The sequence below is a fragment of the Aquarana catesbeiana genome, linkage group LG06 (genome assembly GCF_042186555.1).
Source record: "Aquarana catesbeiana isolate 2022-GZ linkage group LG06, ASM4218655v1, whole genome shotgun sequence".
Classification (NCBI taxonomy): domain Eukaryota; kingdom Metazoa; phylum Chordata; class Amphibia; order Anura; family Ranidae; genus Aquarana; species Aquarana catesbeiana.
Genome location: NC_133329.1, coordinates 46,857,202 through 46,879,976, shown reverse-complemented (window position 1 = coordinate 46,879,976; position 22,775 = coordinate 46,857,202). Strand labels below are relative to the sequence as shown.

At 45.5% G+C, this 22,775-nt stretch overlaps 1 protein-coding gene across 6 annotated transcripts in view; it reads left to right on the top strand.

The window, feature by feature from the left end:
• LOC141148368 (uncharacterized) overlaps positions 1-22,775 on the top strand; it is a 442,230-nt gene that overhangs the window by 80,035 nt on the left and 339,420 nt on the right. For 4 of the 6 annotated variants that reach the window (XM_073635779.1, XM_073635782.1, XM_073635783.1 and 1 more), the window contains exons 3-4: positions 9,393-9,707; positions 18,661-18,958. In XM_073635779.1, coding sequence (XP_073491880.1) covers positions 9,393-9,707; positions 18,661-18,958 — 613 coding nt within the window. The remainder of the gene's footprint in view (positions 1-9,392; positions 9,708-18,660; positions 18,959-22,775) is intronic. The other 2 variants (XM_073635781.1, XM_073635780.1) reach the window with 2 other exon arrangements.

The window sequence follows — 22,775 nt, the reverse complement described above, 5'->3', positions numbered from 1 at the left end:
TATAGAAAAAACGATTTATGGTAAATCGCTTTTAGATCTGTCACTGAGTGGACTGTAGCCCAAACCAACAAAAAGGTTTTTCTTACCCCCTGCATTAAAATATAACCACAATGTAAGAGTGGAGTGGGAGGTTGGAGCTTATGAAAAGTTACCCATAGCAAGCAACCCCCAAAAGGAGGATCTGTCACAAGGGAACCCCTAATGTGCCACACAGAAGCTTGGTCCCTGCCACATTGTTGAAAGTTAGGTCAGCTTTTAAGCATCTTGGAGCAACTTTAAGCAGATTCCTAGCAGCTGGGCTAATAGGGCCAGATAACCTAGTGCACCTGCTGAGCAAGGGAGCTTACTCCTGAATCCTTCAACCATTGCACCATTAATAACTTGTTCAGTGGTATACCTGGCCAGTAAGGAACTCTTTGTTCTACCAGGTCACCCTCTTTGCTGTATTCACCCCTACTAATGTACCACAACGGGGTATGTAGGGAGAGGCTGGCAACCTACTGTTGTGATAACCACAGTGTCTCTGCTATAAGAGGAAGCTGTGGCTGGTGGTTTTTAGCAGTAGCTTCTGGGCTATTTTGTTATGGAGACCCCAGGTCCTACACTGCACCACTCAGTAAATACAGGTGGAAGGGGAAAAAATGCCTTACCTACCTCTTTCCCATCTGAGGTGGTTTAGGCACACTCGCTCCTCTGCACCACTTGTCCACCATACAGCATCTCTGATGTAGGAGGGAGCTGTGGCTGGTGTCTTTAGCAAAAGCTTCTGGGCTATTTGAATCCAGACCCCCAGGGGAGATATCTCAAATGCCCAGAAACCATCTGGCTGGGATTGGGGATTTTTGACTCACCGTTGTCGTCTTCCCCTTTTTCCACAGCCACCGGGCTTGCTTTTCCATCCTTACGGTCCACACGCAAGGAGGATAGCCGCCAAAGTGCCCCCCCCCACAACTGCTGTCCCTTTAGGGAGCTGCAAGGTTAGGCTGTGTCCTGCACTGTCCAGTCAGTATATACACATGGGGGGGGGGGCAATGCCGTACGTTCCTCATTCCCATCTGAGGTGGTTTAGGCAGACATTCACCATAGTAAACTGGTGCCTCCTCGAAAGGAGGATGTGGGCGCCTGCTCCTGCTGACTCTCAGCCTTCCCTTCTGGGTAAGAACGCGGGTCGTTCAGGCGGTGCCCTCCCCAGCAGCCCACGCGAGCTACCAGGGACCCAGGAGTCAGGGGATACGATCCCCCTGGAAAGAACCGACGGCCAGCACCCCCATCTGAAAGGACTTCCGGACAGGTAAGGGGGGGGGAGACAGGATAAAGGCCCCTGAAGTTCAGGGGACACCACTGTACCCAGGGGCCTTCAGCTCTCAGGGGGGCTTTCCCAGTTTCTGCTGCCCCCCCTGAGGAAAGGATAGTGGAACCCCCCGGGAAGGATAAATATATCCCGCCAGACCCAGAGGCTTCCCAGGCATTTGGTCCGGCTCCCAGGGGGAGACCACCAGCCCCAGGCTTTGGTCATTTGGAAAAAAACAAACAAACAGTTTCGCCGTGTAGGGAGAAACACAATCAAAAACTGAGGATCAGGGGGAAGGGTGTGGACTTAAAACAGCTGTTGATTGATTGTGTTTCCTGTGGGGAGGAGCCTCTCATCTCTCAGGTGTGCCGTCCTGGAAGATGACTTGAGAAAAATATTTTTTTTGCAAGAAAATTACTTTGAGGCCCCCAAACATTATATATTTTTTTAAGTAAAGGCCCTACAGATTTAAATGGTGGGTGTTTCATTTTTTCTTTTCACACAGTATTTGCGCAGCGATTTTTCAAACGCATTTTTTTTTTGGAAAAAACACACTTTTTTAATTTTAATGCACTAAAAACACATACTATATTGCCCAAATGTTTGATGAAATAAAAAAGATGATCTTAGGCCGTGTACATGGATACCAAACACGACATGCTTTAAAATTGCGCACAAACGTGCAGCGGCGGCAAACTACAAACATTTTTAAAAACCATTAAATGCCTTTGCAGGTTACCAGTTTAGATTTATGGAGGAAATCTACTGCTAAAATTACTGCCCTCGATCTGACCTTCATGGTGATACCTCACATGCATGGTGCAATTGCTGTTTACATATGACGCCAGACCGACGCTAGCGTTCACCTTTGCGCAAGAGCAGGGGGGGACAGGGGTGTTTTTTTTTTTAATTATTTATTTTGCTTTTTTATTTTATTTTTAAACTGTTCCTTTCATTTATATATATTTTTTTTATCATTTTTATTGTTATCTCAGTGAGTATAAATATCCCCTATGATAGCAATAGGTAGTGACAGGTGCTCTTTTTTTGAAAAAAATGGGGGTCTATTAGACCCTAGATCTCTCCTCTGCCCTCAAAGCATCTGACCACACCAAGATCGGTGTGATAAAATGCTTTCCCAATTTTCTAATGGCGCTGTTTATATCCGGCAAAATCTAAGTCATGAAATGCTCGTAGCTTCTGGTTTCTTAGGCCATAGAGATGATTGGAGCCATTCTGGTCTCTGATCAGCTCTATGGTCAGCATTCTCAGATTCCCTGTTGGGACAGGAGAGCCAGGAAAACCATGGAAGACGGTGGGGGGGACATTCCCTCCCACTGCTTGTAAAAGCAGTCTAGAGGCTAATTAGCCAATAGGATTGCTTTTACATGAAAGCCAACCGCTGGCTGAAAAGTATGATACCGAAACCTGCAGGCAACATTCTGGTATAACCACTCAAAGTCCCAGCAACATACCAGTACGTTGCTGGTCCTTGTTGGGCATATATTGTAATATTTTTTTCATGCAGCCTGTGGGCTGCATGAAAAAAAGATTGATCGGTGGGTATGCCCACCATTAGAATACCTCCCTTCATCCACCCACTTCTAATAATGGGCATACATGCACCATTTATATATGACGAAGCATGGGGGCATCCGTAACATTACAGTATAACAGTAAGACATACCATACCTGCAAAGCAAATACAAAAAAAAAAAAAAAAATTGTAAAAAACACATTTAACGCAACCTGTACCAAATAAATAAATAAATAAATAAATAAATATATATATATATATGCCGAAGCATGGGGGCATCCGCCCCCAAAAGTTAGGAGCAAATCGCTCCTCCACCCCTGCTGCCCCCATGCTTCGGCATATATGCTCTTTTTTTTAACTGTGGTGGTGAAATCACCTCCGACAGTGCTGGAGTCGCGGCTTTATGTATCGTGGGAGCAAACGCTGTTGCTGTCAAGATAAATTAATCCGCGCTGCAGCTAAATGGCGTACCTGAAAACAAAAAAAAATTAACAATAAAACACAGTAAACAGTAAAGTATAAAAAAAATGACATACCTGAAAAGCAAACATGATAAAACATAACAATAAAACATTGCAGAATAGAATACAGTAAAAAAGAGGAGAGAAAGAGTGTGAGAGTGAGTTAAATTGACAACTATTTTCGTTTTTTTATTTTATATTTTTTGTGTGTATTTTTTACATTTTTTTTTTTTTACACTTTTATTTGTAACTGTAACGGTTCAATTCGAGGTTCGGGTCTCTCAAAATGCAATGGCATCTTGGGAGACCCTGTGAAAGTGTGCCTAGTCTGTACCATGCTGTACCCAATCTAAAACTCAACTAGTGTATGGTAGTGCTCAAAACATTCACCAATGCAAAGACCAGGATTGTCAGGACAGGAGGGACAATAATAGCGGGTGTCACGCCTATATCCGTGCTTTCTACAGACACAACATTTTCTTTGGGGGCTCGTTGGGTAGGGGTACTCGGGAGGACATAAGGAAAATGCCTCTCATGCAGCCGGCTTACTGCATTTGGATTGGGAAGGTGAGGTGGAGCACCGTCTGGAAACAGAAGGGCACAGACGATCTCTTCCTGGAATTTAAGGAAGGATCCAGTCCCTCCTGAAGCTCTGTATAGCACATGAGCGTTCAGCAAAGCCAATAGAAATAAGTATACAGACACTTTTTTATGCCAGCGTCTGGCCTTACGGGCAACTAGGTACGGCGCCAACAACTGGTCGTTGAGGTCCACCCCTCCCATATTTTGGTTATATTCATGGACACAGAGGGGTTCCTCCACAACACCAGTCGCCGTAGTAATTTGGACCGTCATGTCTGGATGAAGGGAGGTAAGAAGGAAAACATTCTTATTATGCCTCCACTTCATAGCGAGCAAGTTATTACACTTTAAGCAGGCTCTCTCCCCCAGCCCAAGACGGAAATCTACAAGCCGCTGGGGAAAGCCCTGGCGATTAGATCGCACGGTGCCACGTGCTCCAATCTGATGATCAAACAAGTGACTAAAAAGTGGCACGCTCGTGTAATAATTGTCCACGTACAAGTGAAACCCCTTTCCGAATAAAGGTGACACCAAGTCCCACACAATCTTGCCAGTGCTTCCTATGTAGTCAGGGCAGTTTGTCGGCTCTACGCGACTATCTCTTCCCTCGTAAACCATAAAACTACATGTATAGCCTGTGGCCCTGTCACAGAGCTTATACATCTTGCCCCCGTATCTGGCACGCTTGCTGGGAAGATACTGTTTGAATGACAAGCCACCAGAAAACTTAATTAGGGACTCATCAACGCAGACAACTTGATGGGGAGTAAACAAGTCTGCAAAATGCTGGTTGAAGTGGTTTACGAGGGGCTGAATTTTGTAGAGCCGATAGTATCCAGGGTCTCCATGAGAACGACAGAGTTCATTGTTGTTGAATTGCATGAACCGCAAAATCTGCTCATATCGTGCCCTGGCCATGGAAGCAGAGAACACGGGCATATGGTGAATTCGGTCTGTGGACCAATATGACCGCAACTTACTGTTTTTAGTTATGCCCATGAGGAGGGATAGGCCCAGAAAGGTCTTAAATTCGGAATCCGTAATTGGTTTCCAATCTCTGGCAAGGAAGGACTGGGGATTAGTGGCGATGTATTGACAAGCATACAAATTGCTTTGGTCCACAATAGATCTATAGAGATCTTCGGTGAAAAACAGCGAATAAAAATCAAGTGGCGTAAAATCAACTGTTTCCACCTGAATGCCGGGTTGGCCATGGGGGGGGGGGGGGGGGGGGGAGTACGGGTGCTGCAGAAGTGGTGGGTTCCCAATTAGGACTGGCAAATGCAGCAGGAAGGGCACTATAGGCTCGACGGGCCTGTCTTTGTCTTCTTGGTGGCAGCGAGACACTACTTGTGCTTGCCACCTTGCCAGCTTGAACTGCACTTATGGGACTCGCCACGTCACCAAGTGTTACTACAGTGCTGGATGTATGACCAGGGTATACTAGGCCGCTGGTGCTTGCCAGTTCACCAGAAGGAATAGCGGCGCTAGTACTTCTCTGCTCCATATGAGAGCCCTGGGGTTCTTGCACCTCAACAGCAGAAGAAGATTGGGGTCTGGTACACCTGACCTTGGCAGGGACCACAACTCCATCATCAGAGCTATCTGTCATGGAGCGGCTGCTGTCTACAGGTTCGTATTCTGAGCCTGAATCTGACAGATGAGCGACTTCCTCTTCACTATCTGCCATGCTCAGAGATGTGTAGGCCTCTTCACTACTGTACCTTCGATTTGTCATTTTGGGCTCTAAATTTAGTGGTACAGTAGTGAGACTCATAGGTAAAAAAGCTCCTGACTGTCAGCGACTGTATCAAAAAAACTGTTAATGATCGCAGGGATAAGGCCTGACTCTGCAAACGCTACAGTTATGTGTTTAGTGTTTTGTAAGTGACAGTGATCGATTGATACTGCATTTGGGTGGGCTGGGCTGGGCAGAGGGACTAAATGCAGGTGCTAGCAGGTATCTGGGCTGATACCGCTAACACTGCGTTTTTGGGAACCCTAAACTGCTGGGGACGCTAGTATAGATCTGATCAGATCAGATATTGATCCATTCATATACTATACCACTATGGGAGGTGTATGCTGCACGCATAGGTGTTAGCGGTACTGGCGCTAACCTGATGCTGCCTGGGGTGACGCAGACCCTATCTGACCCTAAAACCTAACTTATATCACCCACAGGGCGATCAGGGGGTAAACCTTTATTAGGTAATAAACGGCGGGTGCCCTGACACTATAAAAAACAAACTAACTAACCAGGTCACCCTTAACAGTTTTACGGTGATCACTGGTGAAAGGGTTAACTAGGGGGCAATCAGGGGGTTAAAACCTTTTACTAGGTAGTATATGGGGGTACCTGATGCTCTAAAATCCTGACGCTGAACCTAAATACTTACCTGGCTAACTAGCGTCACCTGTGACACTAATACGGCGATCAGAAAAAGATTGCTTAGTGACACTGGCGACAGGAGTTAACTGGGGGGGTGATCAAGGGGTTAAACCTTTATTAGGGGGGTTGGGGGGTACCCTAGACCTAAAGGGGCCTACCACTAACTGCCCTACCACTTATAACAGTCACAAATGACACTAATGCAGTAATCAGTAAAAAAAAAAAAAACTGCTATTGGTGTCACTCTGACAGAGGGTGCAGGGGGGGTGATCGGGGAGTAAATAGTGTGTCTGCGTGTTGGTGCACTTACTTGAATGTCTTCTCTCCTCAGAAGCTGGAACGTAAAGGCTTCACGAGGAGCGATGACATCACTTCCTCCGCTTCTGTTTACAGTTCAGAAGCAGAGGAAGCTTGTCATTTGCCAGGAGCGATCGAGAGGAGTGGCCATTAATCAGTGGCCTACCCCTTAGCACAAAACACTCCTGGAGCTAATCCGACCGCCGCAGGCACCGGTGGGGGGGGGGTCCGATCGGACGTACAGGTAAGCCCTTATGCCTGCCCATGCCATTGTGCTGACATACATCGGCGTGCGGCAGTCGGCAACTGGTTAAATAATATCATACAAAATTAATGTTTATATAGATAAATGCATGACTCCTGCATATCCTATTAAAAACCTGTGTCTTGGGACAACACATGTTATATGGGTATTTTCATGTAGATGCGGTCACAGTTTATGTATTTACAACAATGATGGGTATCTAAACACAGTTCTTCATTTGTTCTATATCAAAATTTATATTTCTATCTTATGGCAGATTACTCATGGGGTCAGTGGATATTACAATTATGGTCGTATCTGTGACATGGAGTCTGATATAGCATTTGCATCACTTATGATTACATATAAAAAAAACAAAAAAACAAAAAAAACATACATACAGGAATTGAATGTCTTCCTTGAGCATTTGAAATGGACTTTGGACAGGCTTTACTGAGGGTTTAGAGAAAAGCTTAGCTGTACAATCAATTTCTCCTTATAGGCACTTTTAGTCAATATCATTATAGTATGTTCATATATTTGGGACTGTTGTCATTTTGGTGAAACATTAAAGTGGCTGTAAACCCGAAAAATTTTATAGATTTCCTATCATTTGAGCCCAGTCTTGCCACAAAGAGTTAATCCAGCTCTGAGCAATCCTCTTTTATTGTTCAGTGAGCTAAAACTTGACAACAGAGAAAAACTTTGTCAAATCTTCCCCCTTGCTGTGAGTGACAGGTGATTTACATATCTCGTGCACTAGCCTAAGACATGCATTATTTTTTAATTCCCTCCCCTACTCCTTTCTTCAGCAGCTCTGCAAGGATTGGCTGTTCCACACCTCAGCATGATTTGGCATGCTGAAGTCATGTGGTTACTTTCCTGTCTTTTCACTGGATGTTAGAGATCATAGCAGAAGTTCAGTGTAAGAAATACACAGGAGAAAAGGCATATTGACAAGGGGAGTGTAGAGGTGGGCAGGGAGTCTACTGACATCACGACTCCACCCACCGAGCTCCAGACAACAGACCCACCCACAAAAACTGCAGTTTTTCAGGTCTCATAACAGACAGAGGGGAGACATTTGACAGGTAAGGATACATGCAGGGGGCATGTATATCCTTATAGATAATCCCTATGGCAGTAGTTTAGATAGGATGACATTGGGTTTACATCCACTTTAACCTCGCATCTCAGTCAATGTCTGAGGGAAAGCTTGAATCAACATTGGGGCTGACTATGGAGGCAATTTCACCCTGTAAAACAATGGGGTTATTTACCCAAGCTTTTCCTTTAACCACCTCACATCTGCGCTATGGCCGAATGACGGCCACAGCGCGGACCTGAATTCCCAGGAGGCCGTCATATGACGGCCTCCCCTGTGCACGCTCCCTGCAGGGCGCGTGCCGAGCGCGCTGTGATCACCGAGTCACTGAGACTCGGGTTATCACCGATCTAAGTAAGGGGCCAGTTCCGGCCCCTTACCATGTGATCAGCTATCAGCCAATGATAGCTGATCACATGATGTAAACAAAAGATCGGTAATCTTTTTTTCTACTCACGCTAACAGCGTGAGTAGAAAAAAAGGCCGATCGCCGGCTCAGATGTCAGGGACATCGGTCCCGAAGTGGAAGAGGCACATATGCCTCATCAGTGCCACCTAATAGTGCCACCTAACAGTGCCACCTAACAGTGCCCACAGTGCCACCTATCAATGCCCACCTGTAGTGCCAATCAGTGCCACCTAGCAGTGCTGCCCATCACTGCCACCCATCAGTGCCCATCACTGCCACCCATCAGTGCCCATCACTGCCGCCTCATCAGCGTACATCAATGAAGGAGAAAAATGACCTGTTTTACATTTTTTATAACAAAATATAAAAAAATTATATTTTTTTAAATTCAGTTTTTTACTTTTTTTTTAACAAAAAGTAAAAACTGCAGAGGTGATCAAATACCACCAAAAGAAAGCTCTATTTGTGGTGAAAAAATGATAAAAATTTCATTTGGGTACAGTGTTGTATGACCGCGCAATTGTCATTCAAAATGCGTCAGCACTGAAAGCTCAAAATTGGTCTGGATAGGAGGGGGGTTTAAGTGCCCGGTAAGCAAGTGGTTAATTGAAGGTTTTGTAACCTTTAAAAAGACAATATTTGACCATAATCAGCTGGTTTCGTATCAGATTCATGTTTATTCGGTTTCGAGAAGGTTTTGTCTCTTAACTTTAACTCTCCAATGGATGGCATAATCAGCCCTTCCTGTTGGAAGGGGGGGGGGGGATGCTCTCCTTGAGTGATGTTTCCTAAGCTTTTGAAAGCTCCATGAAAAAATAATATTTTAATGGATCTCGGCCATGACAGGGGGACTCCTTTAAACAATATGAGTTCTTTTTTTCTTTTTCCCCTCCCTTCCTCGTCCTCTCCTCCTTTTTATAGTTTTATATTTTTATTTGCACTTCCACTCCCCCCATATTTATTATTTAATATACAGTTATTTCTGCTGCATTACAGCTCAGCTCTTCTCAGCTTTTAAGCTATTAAAGTTAGAATTACTTGTGCATTCAATCGGCTTTCATTCGGATTCCACAGGCTCTGTCGAGTTCTGACAATCTTTGCCGGTTACAGCTCCTGATCCACCGAGCTGCAGGGGGATCGTCAGCATCTTCACCCCAAGCCTCGACGATTTTTCCTGAGGCTCGCTGGAGTGCTAGCAAGCACCGCCCACCCCAGCCGGCGCTGGCCGAACCCACACTGAGGGTCGCCGACTCTCCCAGCTCCACAGTCCTGAGTACCTCCATGGAGAGAAGCGCAGACAGGGATCAGGATGAAGAAAGAAGATCCACAAACCACCGGCAGTGCCCCGCTCGACTACCGCAAAGGCAACAGGGAAGAGCTCTGAACAAGGTGAGGCGGGGGAAATGGAGCAGCAAGAGAGACAAGGTTCCAGGCACAAGCGGACAGCGTCCATGCTAAGTTTCAGCTAGCATGCGGCTATGCTCTGCAGTCATTAAGTTGAAGGGGAAGGTCTAAGGCAGATCAGGACAGCTACCACCCAGACAAACCGGGTGTAAATCCTGGGAAGTCAGCCAGAGCAATCAACAGGATAGAAGAGCCAGAGCACGCCCAACACACGTCCTCTCACACCACAACCTTGTCAAAGATTTGTTTGTTTTTACAAATAAAAATCTCCATACATACAGAATAAGAACAGATACTGAGAATTAAACCCAACATACAGGACAAGAGAAGTGGTACTGTGCAGAGTCCATATATAATAATAATAATAATAATAATAATACAGGATTTATACAGTGCCAACAGTTTGCCCACCGCTTAACAAACTGAAGGCAGACATTACAGTTACATTACACTTTGGTACAAGAAGAATCAGAGAGCCATTCTCATTAGAGCTTACAATCTAAAAGGAAGAGTCAATTTATACAAAAGGTAATAGCTGTGGGGGATGAGCTGATGGAGGAAGTAAAACAGTGTACTAGTTAGAAGCAGGATAGGCTTCTTTAAAGAGAAGGGTTTTCAGGGATCGTTTAAAGATGGATAGATTGGGGGCAGTCAGACAGATTGGGGTAAGGAGTTCTAAAGGATGGGAGAAGCTCTGGAGAAATCATGGAGGAGAGCATGAGAGGAGATGACAATAGAGCTAGAGAGCAGAAGGTCTTGGGAGGACTGAAGAGAGCGGCTTGGTTGGTATTTTGAGACGAGGTTAGTGATGTAGCTGGGGACAAAGTTTTGGATGGCTTTGTAAATTATTGTTAGTACTTTACTTGTTTGGTGAGTGTAAGCCAGTGGAGGGATTGGCAGAGAGGGGTGGAGGACACTGAATGGTTGTTAAGGTGGATGAGTCTTGCAGCGACATTCATTATGGACTGAAGGGGGGATAGTCTATGTAAAGGTAATCCAATGAGGAGGGAGTTACAGTAATCGAGACGAGAGATAACCAAGGAATAAATTAGAAGCATGGTGGTGTCAGTTAAAAAGGGGCGTATTCTAGAAATGTCACACAGGCTAAAGGCGGCATGATTTGGACAGGGATTGGATGTGGGCCTGAAAGGACAGTTCAGAGTCTACCCGTAGCACCCTGAAATGTGGGGACGGACTGATAGATGTGCCATTGATCTTGACAGAGAAGTCAGGGGAAGGGGTACATGGAGGAAGAAATATTTAAAGATCAGTTTTAGATAGATTCAGTTTGAGGAAGTGGTGTGACATCCTGGCTGATATGTCTGTTAGTAAATCAGTGATGCGTAAGGAGACTGATGGGGTGAGCTGAAAGGCAGAGAGATAGATTTGGGTGTCATCAGCATATAAATGGTAGCGAAAGCCATGGGAGGCTATCAGCTGACCCAGGGAGGAAGTGTAGATCGAGAATAGTAGAGGTCCAAGGACAGAACCTTGGGGGACCCCAACGGTAAGAGGAGTTGGAGAGGAGGAAGTGGAGTTGTAAGTGAAACTAAAGGTGCAATGAGATAGGTAAGATTCAAACCAATGGAGAGTGCAGACATGGAGACCAAGCAAACTGAGTTTGAGGAGGAGGGGGCGGTCAACTGTATCAAAGGTAGCGGAAAGGTCCAAGAGTAAGAGTACGGAATAATGACCATTGGTTTTGGCTTTTAGTAAGTCGTTTGTGAGTTTCAGGACGACAGTTTCTGCGGAGTGCTGTGGGTGAAATCCAGACTGAAAGGGATCAAGAGGGTTATTCTCAATGAGGTAGTCGCTCAGTCGGTTGTAGACTGAAAGTTCAAGGAGTTTGGAGGCAAAAGGGAGTAATAAGATGGGTCTTAGGTTGTTAAGACTGGTGGGGTCCAGTGAGGAAAAAAACCCTAGTTAGACTTACCGGTAACGGTATTTCTACGAGTCTTTCAGGACAGCACCTGGAGAGAGGGCAGCTCCACCCACTTTTCCCAGGAAACACTGCAGTCAGTTTTTTCTTTAAAGACCGGACACTTCCACCATGGCCTCAGTTGTTCATAGAGTACCTCCAGCCATGCTGAAATTAGATAAGCAGAACATAGCAATAACACCACATTTTTAAAAACCAATAAGGGCGGGTCATCGGTGCTGTTCTGAAAGACTCGTAGAAATACTGTTACCGGTAAGTCTAACTAGGGTTTTTCTCCCCTCGTCTTTCATGACAGCACCTGGAGATGATAAAAGAGTACTTACTCTAGGGTGGGACCACCGCCTGCAGGACCTTCCTGCCAAACAATTGATCCGCTGCTGATAGCAAGTCCAACCTGTAGTGGTGGGTGAAGGTGGAGAAGCTTGTCAACATGGCCACTTTACAGATCCGACCTGGAGAAGCCCCTGCTCTTTCCGCCCAGGACGTTGCTACTGCCCTTGTTGAATGGGCCATTAGCCCTGTGGGAGGATCAGCCCCTGAAGCTCTGTAGGCTTCACTGATCGCCATTCTTAGCCATCTGCCTATAGTGCTTTTAGAAGCACAATGACCCTTGCGTGATCCAGAAAAAAGAATAAAAAGAGAATTTGTCTTCCTAAACTCTCTCGTAATCTCTAAATAATGGAGTAAACATCTTCTCACATCCAGGGTATGAAAAGCCTCCTCCTTAGAGTTGGATGGTGTAGGACAAAAAGTAGGTAAAACTATCTCTTGTGCCCTATGAAAAAAGGTTGCGACTTTTGGCAAAAAACACGGGTCAGTCTTCAGCACTACCCGGTCTGGAAATATCCAACAAAAGGGTTCTATTATAGATAGAGCTTGCAACTCACTTATTCTTCTGGCTTAGGTAATTGCTACAAAAAGAACCAGCTTAAGCGTCCATACTTTTAAAGTCGCTTCCTGTGGGGGCTCAAAAGGTGTTCTGATCAACCCCTGTAGCACCAGAGATAAATCCCACTTAGGAAAAGATTTGCAAGGTACCGGCCTAAGCCTGGCCAATGCTTTGAAGAATCTAACTATAAATGGTTCTTGAGATAACCTTCTCTCAAGAAACACCGACAAGGCAGCTATCTGGACCTTCAGGGTACTGGCCGCCAGCCCCATCTCTCATTGAGAAACTCTAATATTGAGGGCAATTCCTGTGGTGAACATTTTTTAGTCATGCACCAGGAATTAAACCATTTCCATGTCTTAAAATAAATACCCCTGGTAACCTTCTTTCGGCTACTTAACAGGGTTGACATCAGCTTATCTGAGAAGCCCCTTCTTTTTAGAAGCTGCTCCTCAGTAACCAACCTGTCAGCTTGAGCTGGTTGATATTTGGATGTTGAAGGGGTCCCTGGGATAGTAGTTCCTTTCGAAGTGGGAGAACCCAATGTGGTTCCACTGCCATCCTCTGTATGGTTGCAAACCAGGGCCTCTTGGGCCAAAAAGGAGCCACTAGGATCATACTTGTGGTCTCTCGTTGAAGTTTTTTTCAACACCAAAGGGATCATTTGAAAGAGGGGAAAGGCGTAGCACAAGTGGAAGTTCCATGGTTGTGCCAGCGCATCCAATCCTTTCGCCTGATCTTGCCTGTTTAGTGAGTAATAGGCCTTCAACTTTGAATTCTTGTGGGATGCGAACAGGTCTATCTGAGGAGTTCCCCATTTCTCTGTTAATTCCTGGAATACCTCTTTGTTCAGACTCCACTCTGCCTCTAGTATCCTTTCTCTGCTTAGAAAGTCGGCCACTAGATTCAGCTCTCCTTTTAGGTGTACAGCTGTTAGGGACTTTACGTTGCCTTCCGCCCAGGATAGCATCTGAACTGACAAGGCTAGCAAGACCTTGCTTCTCGTGCCCCCCTGTCTTGTAACATATGCCACTGCTGTGGCATTGTCTGATAGCACCTGAACATGGTGACCCCGGACTATTTCCTCGAAAGCCCATAGTCCTAGGAGAATAGCCCTTAGCTCCCTCCAATTGGAGGATCTCCTGGCCTCCCTTTTTGTCCAATTCCCCTGAGCCATCTGTCCTTCCAGGTGGGCGCCCCAACCCCAGGAACTCGCATCTGTTGTTAATCTCCTCTCCTGGGGAAAACACCAGAGCAGGCCCTTGTCCAGATTGGAGTGACTCCTCCACCACCAGAGCTTCCTCTGAACTCGGGGGGAATTGTTATTTTTTCTAGGGACTCTCCATAGGACCAATTTTTCAAAATTGTCTGTTGAAGTTCCCTTGCGTGCAAACGTGCCCACTGTACTGCAGGTATTGCTGCAGTAAGGAGCCCCAAAACAGATATCACTGCCCTGATAGAAATTGGCAGGTTTATCTGAGCCTTTTTTACAGCGTTCTGAAGCTTTACTATCTTCTCCTCTGGGAGGCAGATTTTCTCCTGTATGGAATCGATAGTGTAACCTAGAAAGGTTATAGCCTGTGATGGGATCATGTTCGATTTTTCCTCGTTTATTAACCACCCCAGGCTCTCCAGATGACTCCTTGTCCTTTGTAGATCCCTCTCTAATATGTGCCTTGCTTTGGCAAATATTAGCAGATCGTCTAAATATGGAACAATCGAGATTCCTTCTATTCTGAGAGGGGCTAAGGCCTCTGCCAGAATCTTTGCGAATATCCTCGGAGAGGCTGACAGCCCGAAAGGGAGAGCTCTGAATTGCAGATGTATGACAGACCCCTCTATCCTGGTCGCAAATCTGAGGTGTTTTTGTGATGCTGGGGCTATAGGCACATGGAGATATGCATCTCTCAGGTCTATGGATACCATAAAGCAGTTTAGGGTCAGGAGACCCCTTACCGAAAAGATCGTATCCATCTTGAATTTCTTGTACCTGACCGCTCTGTTGAGAATCTTCAGGTTCAGGATTAATCTGAACTTGCCTGAAGGCTTCTTCACCAGAAAGATGTGCGAATAGCACCCCTGTTCTACCTCGTTGGGGGGAACATTTACTACCACCTTCTGCTGAATTAACTCCTGAAGAATTGCCGACATCGCTGTAAGCTTTTCTGGATCTCTGGGAGCCTGAGTTAAATAAAACCGAACCGGAGGGGGTTGGGCAAACTCCAGTCCGTAACCCTCCCTTATAGTTTTTAGGATAAACGGACTGTCTGTTATCCTCTGCCACTGTGGGAAGAAGGTCTGTAACTTTGCTCCCACAGATGGGGGACAGTCACTGGCTCTTTGTATTTGGGGTAGGGGGGCGAAAGAGTACCCCTGACTTGCCCCTGCCTCTCTGAGACCTCCAAGGTCTTTTATATCCTGTCTCCTTTGAGTCTGAGGTTTTCCGAAAAGGACGAAAATTTTTGTTGCCCTGAGGAACCACCTTTTTCTTAATGGGGAAGGCCTTCTTCTTGTCGGCCGTTCTCTCAAGACCGGGCCAAAAACCAAATCCCCCTCAAAGGGTAAACCACATAACTTGGTCTTAGAGGCTGTATCCCCGGTCCAAGTCTTGACCCATAGAGCTCTGCGCGTTGAATTGATTAGAGCAGATGATCTGGCCGACATCCTAACTGATTCCGCCGAAGCATCTGCTATATATCCAACAGCTTTCATAAGCACTGGTAAGGTCTCCAAAAGATCCTTACGAGGTGTACCTGCCTCGATATGAGCCTTTATTTGTTCCAGCCAGTGCTCCAGGTTTCTGGCTACCACTGTTGATGCCATAGCTGGTTTTAGATTTGCTAGGGTGGAATCTCAAGCTTTCTTTAGCAGGGAGTCAGCCCTCTTGTCCATGGGATCCTTGAGGATACCCATGTCCTCAAACGCAAGGTCAGTGTTTCTCGAAACTTGAGAGATGGCCGCATCCAGTCTAGGCTTTTTGTTCCAGACCTGTGTGCTATCTTCCTCAAAGGGAAACCTGCGTTTGAGGGATCTAGAAAAGAAGGGGGCCCTCTCTGGGTCCTTCCATTCTCTTTTAATTGTTTCTGACAGAAACTTGTGCACCGGAAACATCCTGTGTTTCACTTCGCCCATGCCTTGAAATATTTTGTCGTGTAATGACAGCTGGGCTTTGTCCTCTGTAATATTAAGAGTAGTGTGGATAGTTTTTAGCAGATCATCCACCTCCTCTAGCAACATTTTATATCGAGAAGAAGAAGAAGATTCTCTCTCTTCCTCTGCTTCTTCCTCCGATTCCATAGCCACGCTACGATTTTCCTCTTTCGAGTCACTATCACCCCTATATGCGGAAACAGAGGACTGGGAAAGAGGTACTGAGCTGCCTGCGGCTGGACGTTTGTCAAGGTAGGATTTAAATGACTCAAAAGTATCTGCCAAATCCTTCCTAAACGAGCTCAGTAAATCCTGCTGAACCACAGGTGCACTAGGAGTGGTTTCCTCCTTCACTAAGTCTGCAATACATCCCTTGCATAACACTTTTGCCCAAGACTCTTTAAGCACATTTTTACAAGATGGGCATTTTCTTTTAACAGAAAAAGACGAATGTTTGGTCTTTTCTTTTGCCTTCTGAAATACACAAACAGAAAAAACCTATAAACAGCATGCTGAAAAAGACTGGAAGAGCTAACACTTTAACCCCCCCTCCTTCACTCAGCCAGTAAATCCCCCCACAGATTTACTTCACAATCTTAAAACACATTTACTTCCTGCTTCAATACACAGGAAGAATGCTGCAGGCTCTTTAAAACTTTTACCAAAGAGGGAACTAAAACATGCCCATAGAGTAAGTTACAGAGACACACTGTCCCCGCTTACCTGGGCTTGGCTGCCTGGCTGACTTGTGTGGCTCCTGCTCCTGCCACCACCGATTGTTCCTCCTCCATACTGTCAGGATTTGCAATGGCGTTTGGTGCTTGCTTTTTAAAGTTTCCCGGTCCACTCGCTGCTGCGAGGGCCGGAAATGATGTCAGCCGGAAGAGACCTGCCCTCCTCTCCTGCGTTCCAGCGGCCGGAACCGGAAGCTGCGTCGCTAGAGGTCCCGCCCCCGGCCGTAGTGACGTGCTCGCCACCGGAACCCGGAAGGCTGAGCTATGGGGATGAAGAGGAGACGCCGCTCCTCCCAAGCTAGCCGCCGGTCTAAAGGAGCGGGGACCTCCAGCAGCCTGACCCTCGCCGGGTATGAAGAGGGGAGGACGCCGGAGCAACCCCCGCATGTGAAGGGAGGAAGCTGGGCTGGCCTGTAACACAAAAAGAACACAAATACCGGTATGCCCCAAACTCTCTCCACCTGGAGACAGCGCAGCACACCCTTGGTTCCCTGCGGCGCTTCCACCATGGCGGAGGAAACACTACAACTGAGGCCATGGTGGAAGTGTCTGGTCTTTAAAGGAAAAACTGACTGCAGTGTTTCCTGGGAAAAGTGGGTGGAGCTGCGCTCTCTCCAGGTGCTGTCCTGAAAGACGAGGGGAGAAAAATGGGTTAAAAAAGGGAAGTATTGATTGTGCAGGAGGACAACGAGTGTAAAGTGAGGGAGATATCTATAGAGTAGAGATCTCAGGACGAATTGTCGTAATCTTATTTTTGAAGTGATTAGCAATCTCCTGGGAAGTGAGTAAGTTAGTGGGTGGAGGTAATCGACGATGAAGTAGTGCAGTAAAGGTAGAAAAGAGTTAAAGGGGAGTGTGTTAGAGGGGGAGAATGATTAAGTAGGTCTGTTTGGCAGTGTGGAGGCAGGAATGGTATATTTGGAGGGCAGATTTATATTGGCTCAAATCTTGCTGAGAGTTAGTCTTACGCCACAGATGCTCAGCTTTTTTTGGGTTTCTGGTATTACCTGTCTGCCAGGGTTTTAGCGGTCGGGGCCTGATTCTGTGTATAGTGAGGGGGGCCAAGGTATCCAGGGTGGATGACAGTGAACTGTTCTAGACAGAAGTGGCCAGGTTGGGGCAGGACAAGGATGTGATTTTGTCCTAGAGACAATCTGTAGCAGAAAAAAGAAGAGAAAGGTTAAGATGGCGAAGGTTTCTACAGGTAATAGTTTGGTAGTTGGAAGGCAAGGCGGAGGAAGATAAGGAGAGAGTGAAACTAATAAGGTGGTGATCAGAGAGAGGAAAAGGATTGTTGAAGAGGTTGTGCAGAGTGCATAGGTAGGAGAATATGATGTTGAAGTCACCAAGAATGATTGTTGAAATTTCAGAAGAGAGAAAGTAGTGTAGCCAGGCAGAGAAGTCATCAAGGAAGCTTGATACCGGTCCAGGAGGCCGATAGATCACAGCAATTCTCAATGAAACTGGAAATAAGATGAATACAGTGAGCTGCAAATAAGGATAGGGACAGAGGAGGGGTGGATGAAGAACATGAAAAGTGCTTTGAGGGGATAGGAGGATTCCAACACCACCTCCTTTTCGTCCACTAGGCCCGGGAGAGTGAGTCCACAGGAGGCCAACAAAGGAGAGGGCAGCAGGAGAAGGAAAGTCAGATTCTTGAAGCCAGGTCTCAGTAATTGCAAGTAGGTTCAGGGAGTTTGTGATAAATAGGTCATGGATGGTGATGAGTTTGTTACAAACAGAGCGGGCATTCCAAAGGGCACAGGAGAAGGGGAGGCTGGCTCTAGGCAGAAGAGGAATAGAAAAGAGATTGTGTTGATTGTTGTGTTGCTATCAGAGGATAGGGGGTGCAGGGTATGTTGGCTGAAGGTAAATGATGGCGGTCCAGGATTTGGGTAAATATCTCCAGAAGTTAGGAGGAGCAGAAGGGTGAGAGAGATGATATGGGAGTGTGACTTATGTGGGGGGGGGGGACAAGTCCCAGTGTCCTGGAGGTTTTATTGGTATATGGGTTCAGAATTAGCAGGAGCTAATGTGTGCAGTAATAAGCTGAAGACATACATACAGAATAAGAACAGATGTTGAGAATTATACGCAGCATACAGGAGAAGAGAAATGGTACTGAGCGGAGTCCATAAACAAAGAATAAGAACAGATACTGAGAATTATGTCCCAGGGAAAAGTGGCATATTCATTTTGTTCCTTACGTATTGTTTTTGTAATTAGCAGAGTTCAAAACCTACCACCCCAGTTAAGACGAAGAAACAAATAATATCGAAACATCTTCGAAAAATGAACAAAAAGAGAATGGAAATGTTTAAGAAGGCTGTTTGCCGGATGAAATTTCCCCCTGGAGCTGGACCCATTACTATGGAACAGCTGAGAGATAAATCTCCAGAGCAAATTGTTACGTTTATCTTCAGATGTCACACTGAAATACATGGAACAGCAACCATCATAAAGGCTCTTCAATCAATCAGCGAGAATCAGATAAGGTTGTCGATAGGGAGAGATATCAGGAATGGTAGGTCTACTAAAATTTTAAACAATATATACTTTTTAAGGCTTTGTTCACATTGGGTGCACATAAGAGTACCCTTGTGAAGGGCAGTGTTTACCTGCACGGGAATGGACAGGTGTTCTGAGCATCTCCATGCAGGAATTTCACTGCTGTCAATCGGGATGCAGCAACTGCACAGACATAGCCACTGCTCCCAATGTGACTTCTGTGCAGATGCAGGGGCTGTGCACCCACATGGATGTCAGATTGGGAGCAATGGCTGTGTCCATGCAGCTGCTGCATCCTGATTGACAGCAGTGAGATTCCTGCATGGAGAAGCACAGAACACCTGTTCATTCCCATACAGGTAAACATTGTCTTCACAACGGTACATTTATGTACACCCGATGTGAATGAGGCTGTCACAGACACTGGCTGCAGGGACCTTTTCTGCCCACATTCTCCTTATTTTCATTGCTATATTTCTCTTTTTTGTTACATTTTTGATGGACTGTTTTCTTGTATTTGCCCTGAAGACTATTCCTGGTTTATTTGATTCAGAACTATACACATTCATGTAACAAGCTAGTTACAGTGGCCTCTGTTCCATGTACTCCTATGTGGGAGTGAGAGCGTCTGGGATCTTTAATTAATGAAAACATTGTATAGGTGTGAATTTCCATTGTTAATTGAGTCACCTATTGTTCCTGTCTGTTGGCTAATCCTCCTAGAGTTTCCTACGGGATTAGTCTTTTGTTAACTTGTTACAGAAAGGAATCAAAAAAGGTACCCCGGGTTATTTTTTGCAGCAAATTATCAAACAGATTCAAATGTATAAAAAAGGTATTTTATTGTACAAATATTAAAATCTAAGAAGGTTTTTAAATATGAGCTCTGGTTATATACAGTATTACAAAAGTGAGTACAACCCTCACATTTTGATAGTGACAACACTGAAGAAATGACACTTTGCTACAATGTAAAGTAGTGAGTGTACAGCTTGTAGAACAGTGTAAATTTGCTGTCCCCTCAAAATAACTCAACACACAGCCATTATTGTCTACACCACTGGCAACAAAAGTGAGTACACCCCTAAGTGAAAATGTCCAAATTGGGCCCAAAGTGTCAATATTTTGTGTGGCCACCAGTATTTTCCAGCACTGCCTTAAACCTCTTGGGCATGGAGTTCACCAGAGCTTCACAGGTTGCCACTGGAGTCCTCTTCCACTCCTTCATGATGACATCATGGAGCTGGTGGATTTTAGAGACCTTGTCTTCTTCCACCTTCTGTCTGAGGATTCCCCACAGATGCTCAATAGGGTTTAGGTCTGGAGACATGCTTGGCCAGTCCATCACCTTTATCCTCAGCTTCTTTGGTGAGGCAGTGGTCATGTTCTGCTTTAGAATGTCACAGTACATGTTGCCATTCATGGTTCCCTCAATGAACTGTAGCTCCCCAGTGCCAGCAGCACTCATGCTGCCCCAGACCATGACACTCCCACCACCATGCTTGACTGTAGGCAAGACACATTTGTCTTTGTACTTCTCACCTGGTTGCTGCCACACACGCTTGACACCATCTGAACCAAATAAGTTTATCTTGATCTCATCAGACCACAGAACATAGTTCCAGTAATCCATGTCTGCTTGTCTTCAGCAAACTATTTGCAGGTTTTCTTGTGCATCATCTTTAGAAGAGGCTTTTTTCTGGGATGACAGCAATGTAGACCAATTTGATGCAGTGTGCGGCGTATGGTCTGAGAACTGATGGGGCTGACCCCTTCAACCTCTGCAGCAGTGATAAAAAACTTTGCCCAATATATGCAGCCTCACTGTGCCAATCAATTTCAGCCTCACTGTGCCCATCAGATGCAGCCTCACTGTGCCTATCAGATGCAACCTCACTGTGCCCATCAATTGGAGCCTCACTGTGACCGTCACAGTAGGCAAATCACACCCACATTTTAAGTAAAATAAAATAAAACCACTTAACATAAGGTGTCCTTATCAGAGCCCCCTGTTACATCAGATGTCCCAATCAGAGTCCCCCTTTACAACAGGTGTACCCATCAGCATCCCCCTATAAATCAGGTGTCCTCATCAGAGTCCCTCTTTACATCAGGTATCCCCATCAGAGTCCTCCTTTACATTAGGTGTCCCCATCAGAGCTACCAGATTGAATGGGGCGATAAATAATTTCCCTGGGACCACAGTAGCCAAATTTGTTGTAATACAGGTTGATCTTGATTTCACCCACAAGCAGCTTCAACACCAAGGCCAATAATGTGGGACAATTATTAAATACTAAACTACCCTTCACACTGTATTGGATAAGCTAAAATGTAAACAGTAAAATATGATTCCTTTAATTTTCCCTTCACACAGTATTGGATAAGATACAAGGTATACAGTAAGATACAATTCCTATGATTTTGGGAAGAGAAATTATCATCAATAATTATAAGGTCAGTATCTCACCACTGTTTTAAGAAAAGGATGTATGTTCGATTCGTCCTAGCAGCAATGTCCAACGAGATGGGGAGTGGTCGCTTATTACCAAATTTGTGTTCGTCCAGAGGGTGTATGTCAGCGTGTGGGTCTGTGGTCCTCTCTCTATTGCCCCTTACATACCTTATACCATCTGGGACAATAAGCTCATAAAATTATAGTAAGCTCAGTCCAGAAGGTATGGCTTATTTTCCATTGGTTGGAAAAATGTAATGATTTATTTTGGTGAGTTCAGGTAATATCACCTTCAACCACTAGGCATGTCTGAGGGCAGAAAAACATGTTCTGAACTACCTGTTAGATAGATCAGTGTTTCTCAACTCCAGTCCTCAAGGCGCACCAACAGGTCATGTTTTCAGGATTTCCACTAGTTTGCACAGGTGATTTGATCAGTTTCATTGCCTTAGTAATTACCACAGCCGTTTCTTCTGAGGGAAATCCTGAAAACGTGACCTGTTGGTGCGCCTTGAGGACTGGAGTTGAGAAACACTGAGATAGATAATATGTTCTCTTTTGATAATGTGTATCTGTTGTGACATTGGGGGATGTCTAGCTCAGTGGTAGATGCCTTTTTAGTGAGTTTCACAGCGAACAGGAACTTTAGTTTAAGGGCATGGTAGCCCGCTTTTATTAAAAGGAACAACATAAAGGAAAATTCATATATGCACTTGGATGCCCACACAGGGGTTATTCTCCCAAAAACAATAACAAATGAAAAAATGCCAAGCCACCTGGCTCTCTTCAGTAGTACTGCCACTTAGGCTTTACGCTTCAACCCTCTTGACCACATAACAGGTTTCCCGTACAACTACTGTACCTCTTTTCAGCTTCCTTGCTGGTCAGGCCTTCCACTTAGGCTCTCAGCTGTCTCCTTAGATGCACACAGCGTCTGTCTAGAAAGCAGCCCCTCACTGCTCCTCAGACTTGGTTCTCTAGCTTTCACTAGTGCACACCTACACTCTCTGGACTCCTGGAGACCTCCTGTCTCTCTGGGTGGAGCCCAGAACCCTAATCCTGACTCTGCTTTAAGCCCAGGACCCACCTGCTCAATCAACAAGCCAGACTCCTGGCTGTTCCCAAAACCCGGTCCCAGGAATGGAGATTCCGTCCCACCCATAACGCTATGGAATCTCTGGGCTCCAGGTCCCCAAATGGATTTTACAAACTTTGGAGGAAACTGATAAAACAGATTCCTCGACATTAAATAGCCCTGGAGCCCCTCAACCTGCTTATTTGAGAACCCTGGGCGACAATTACTAGGACAGGGAACTGTACTGTCACACTGTTTGTATATTGGTACTGGAATATATATATTATTTAAGTACTCTGGTAA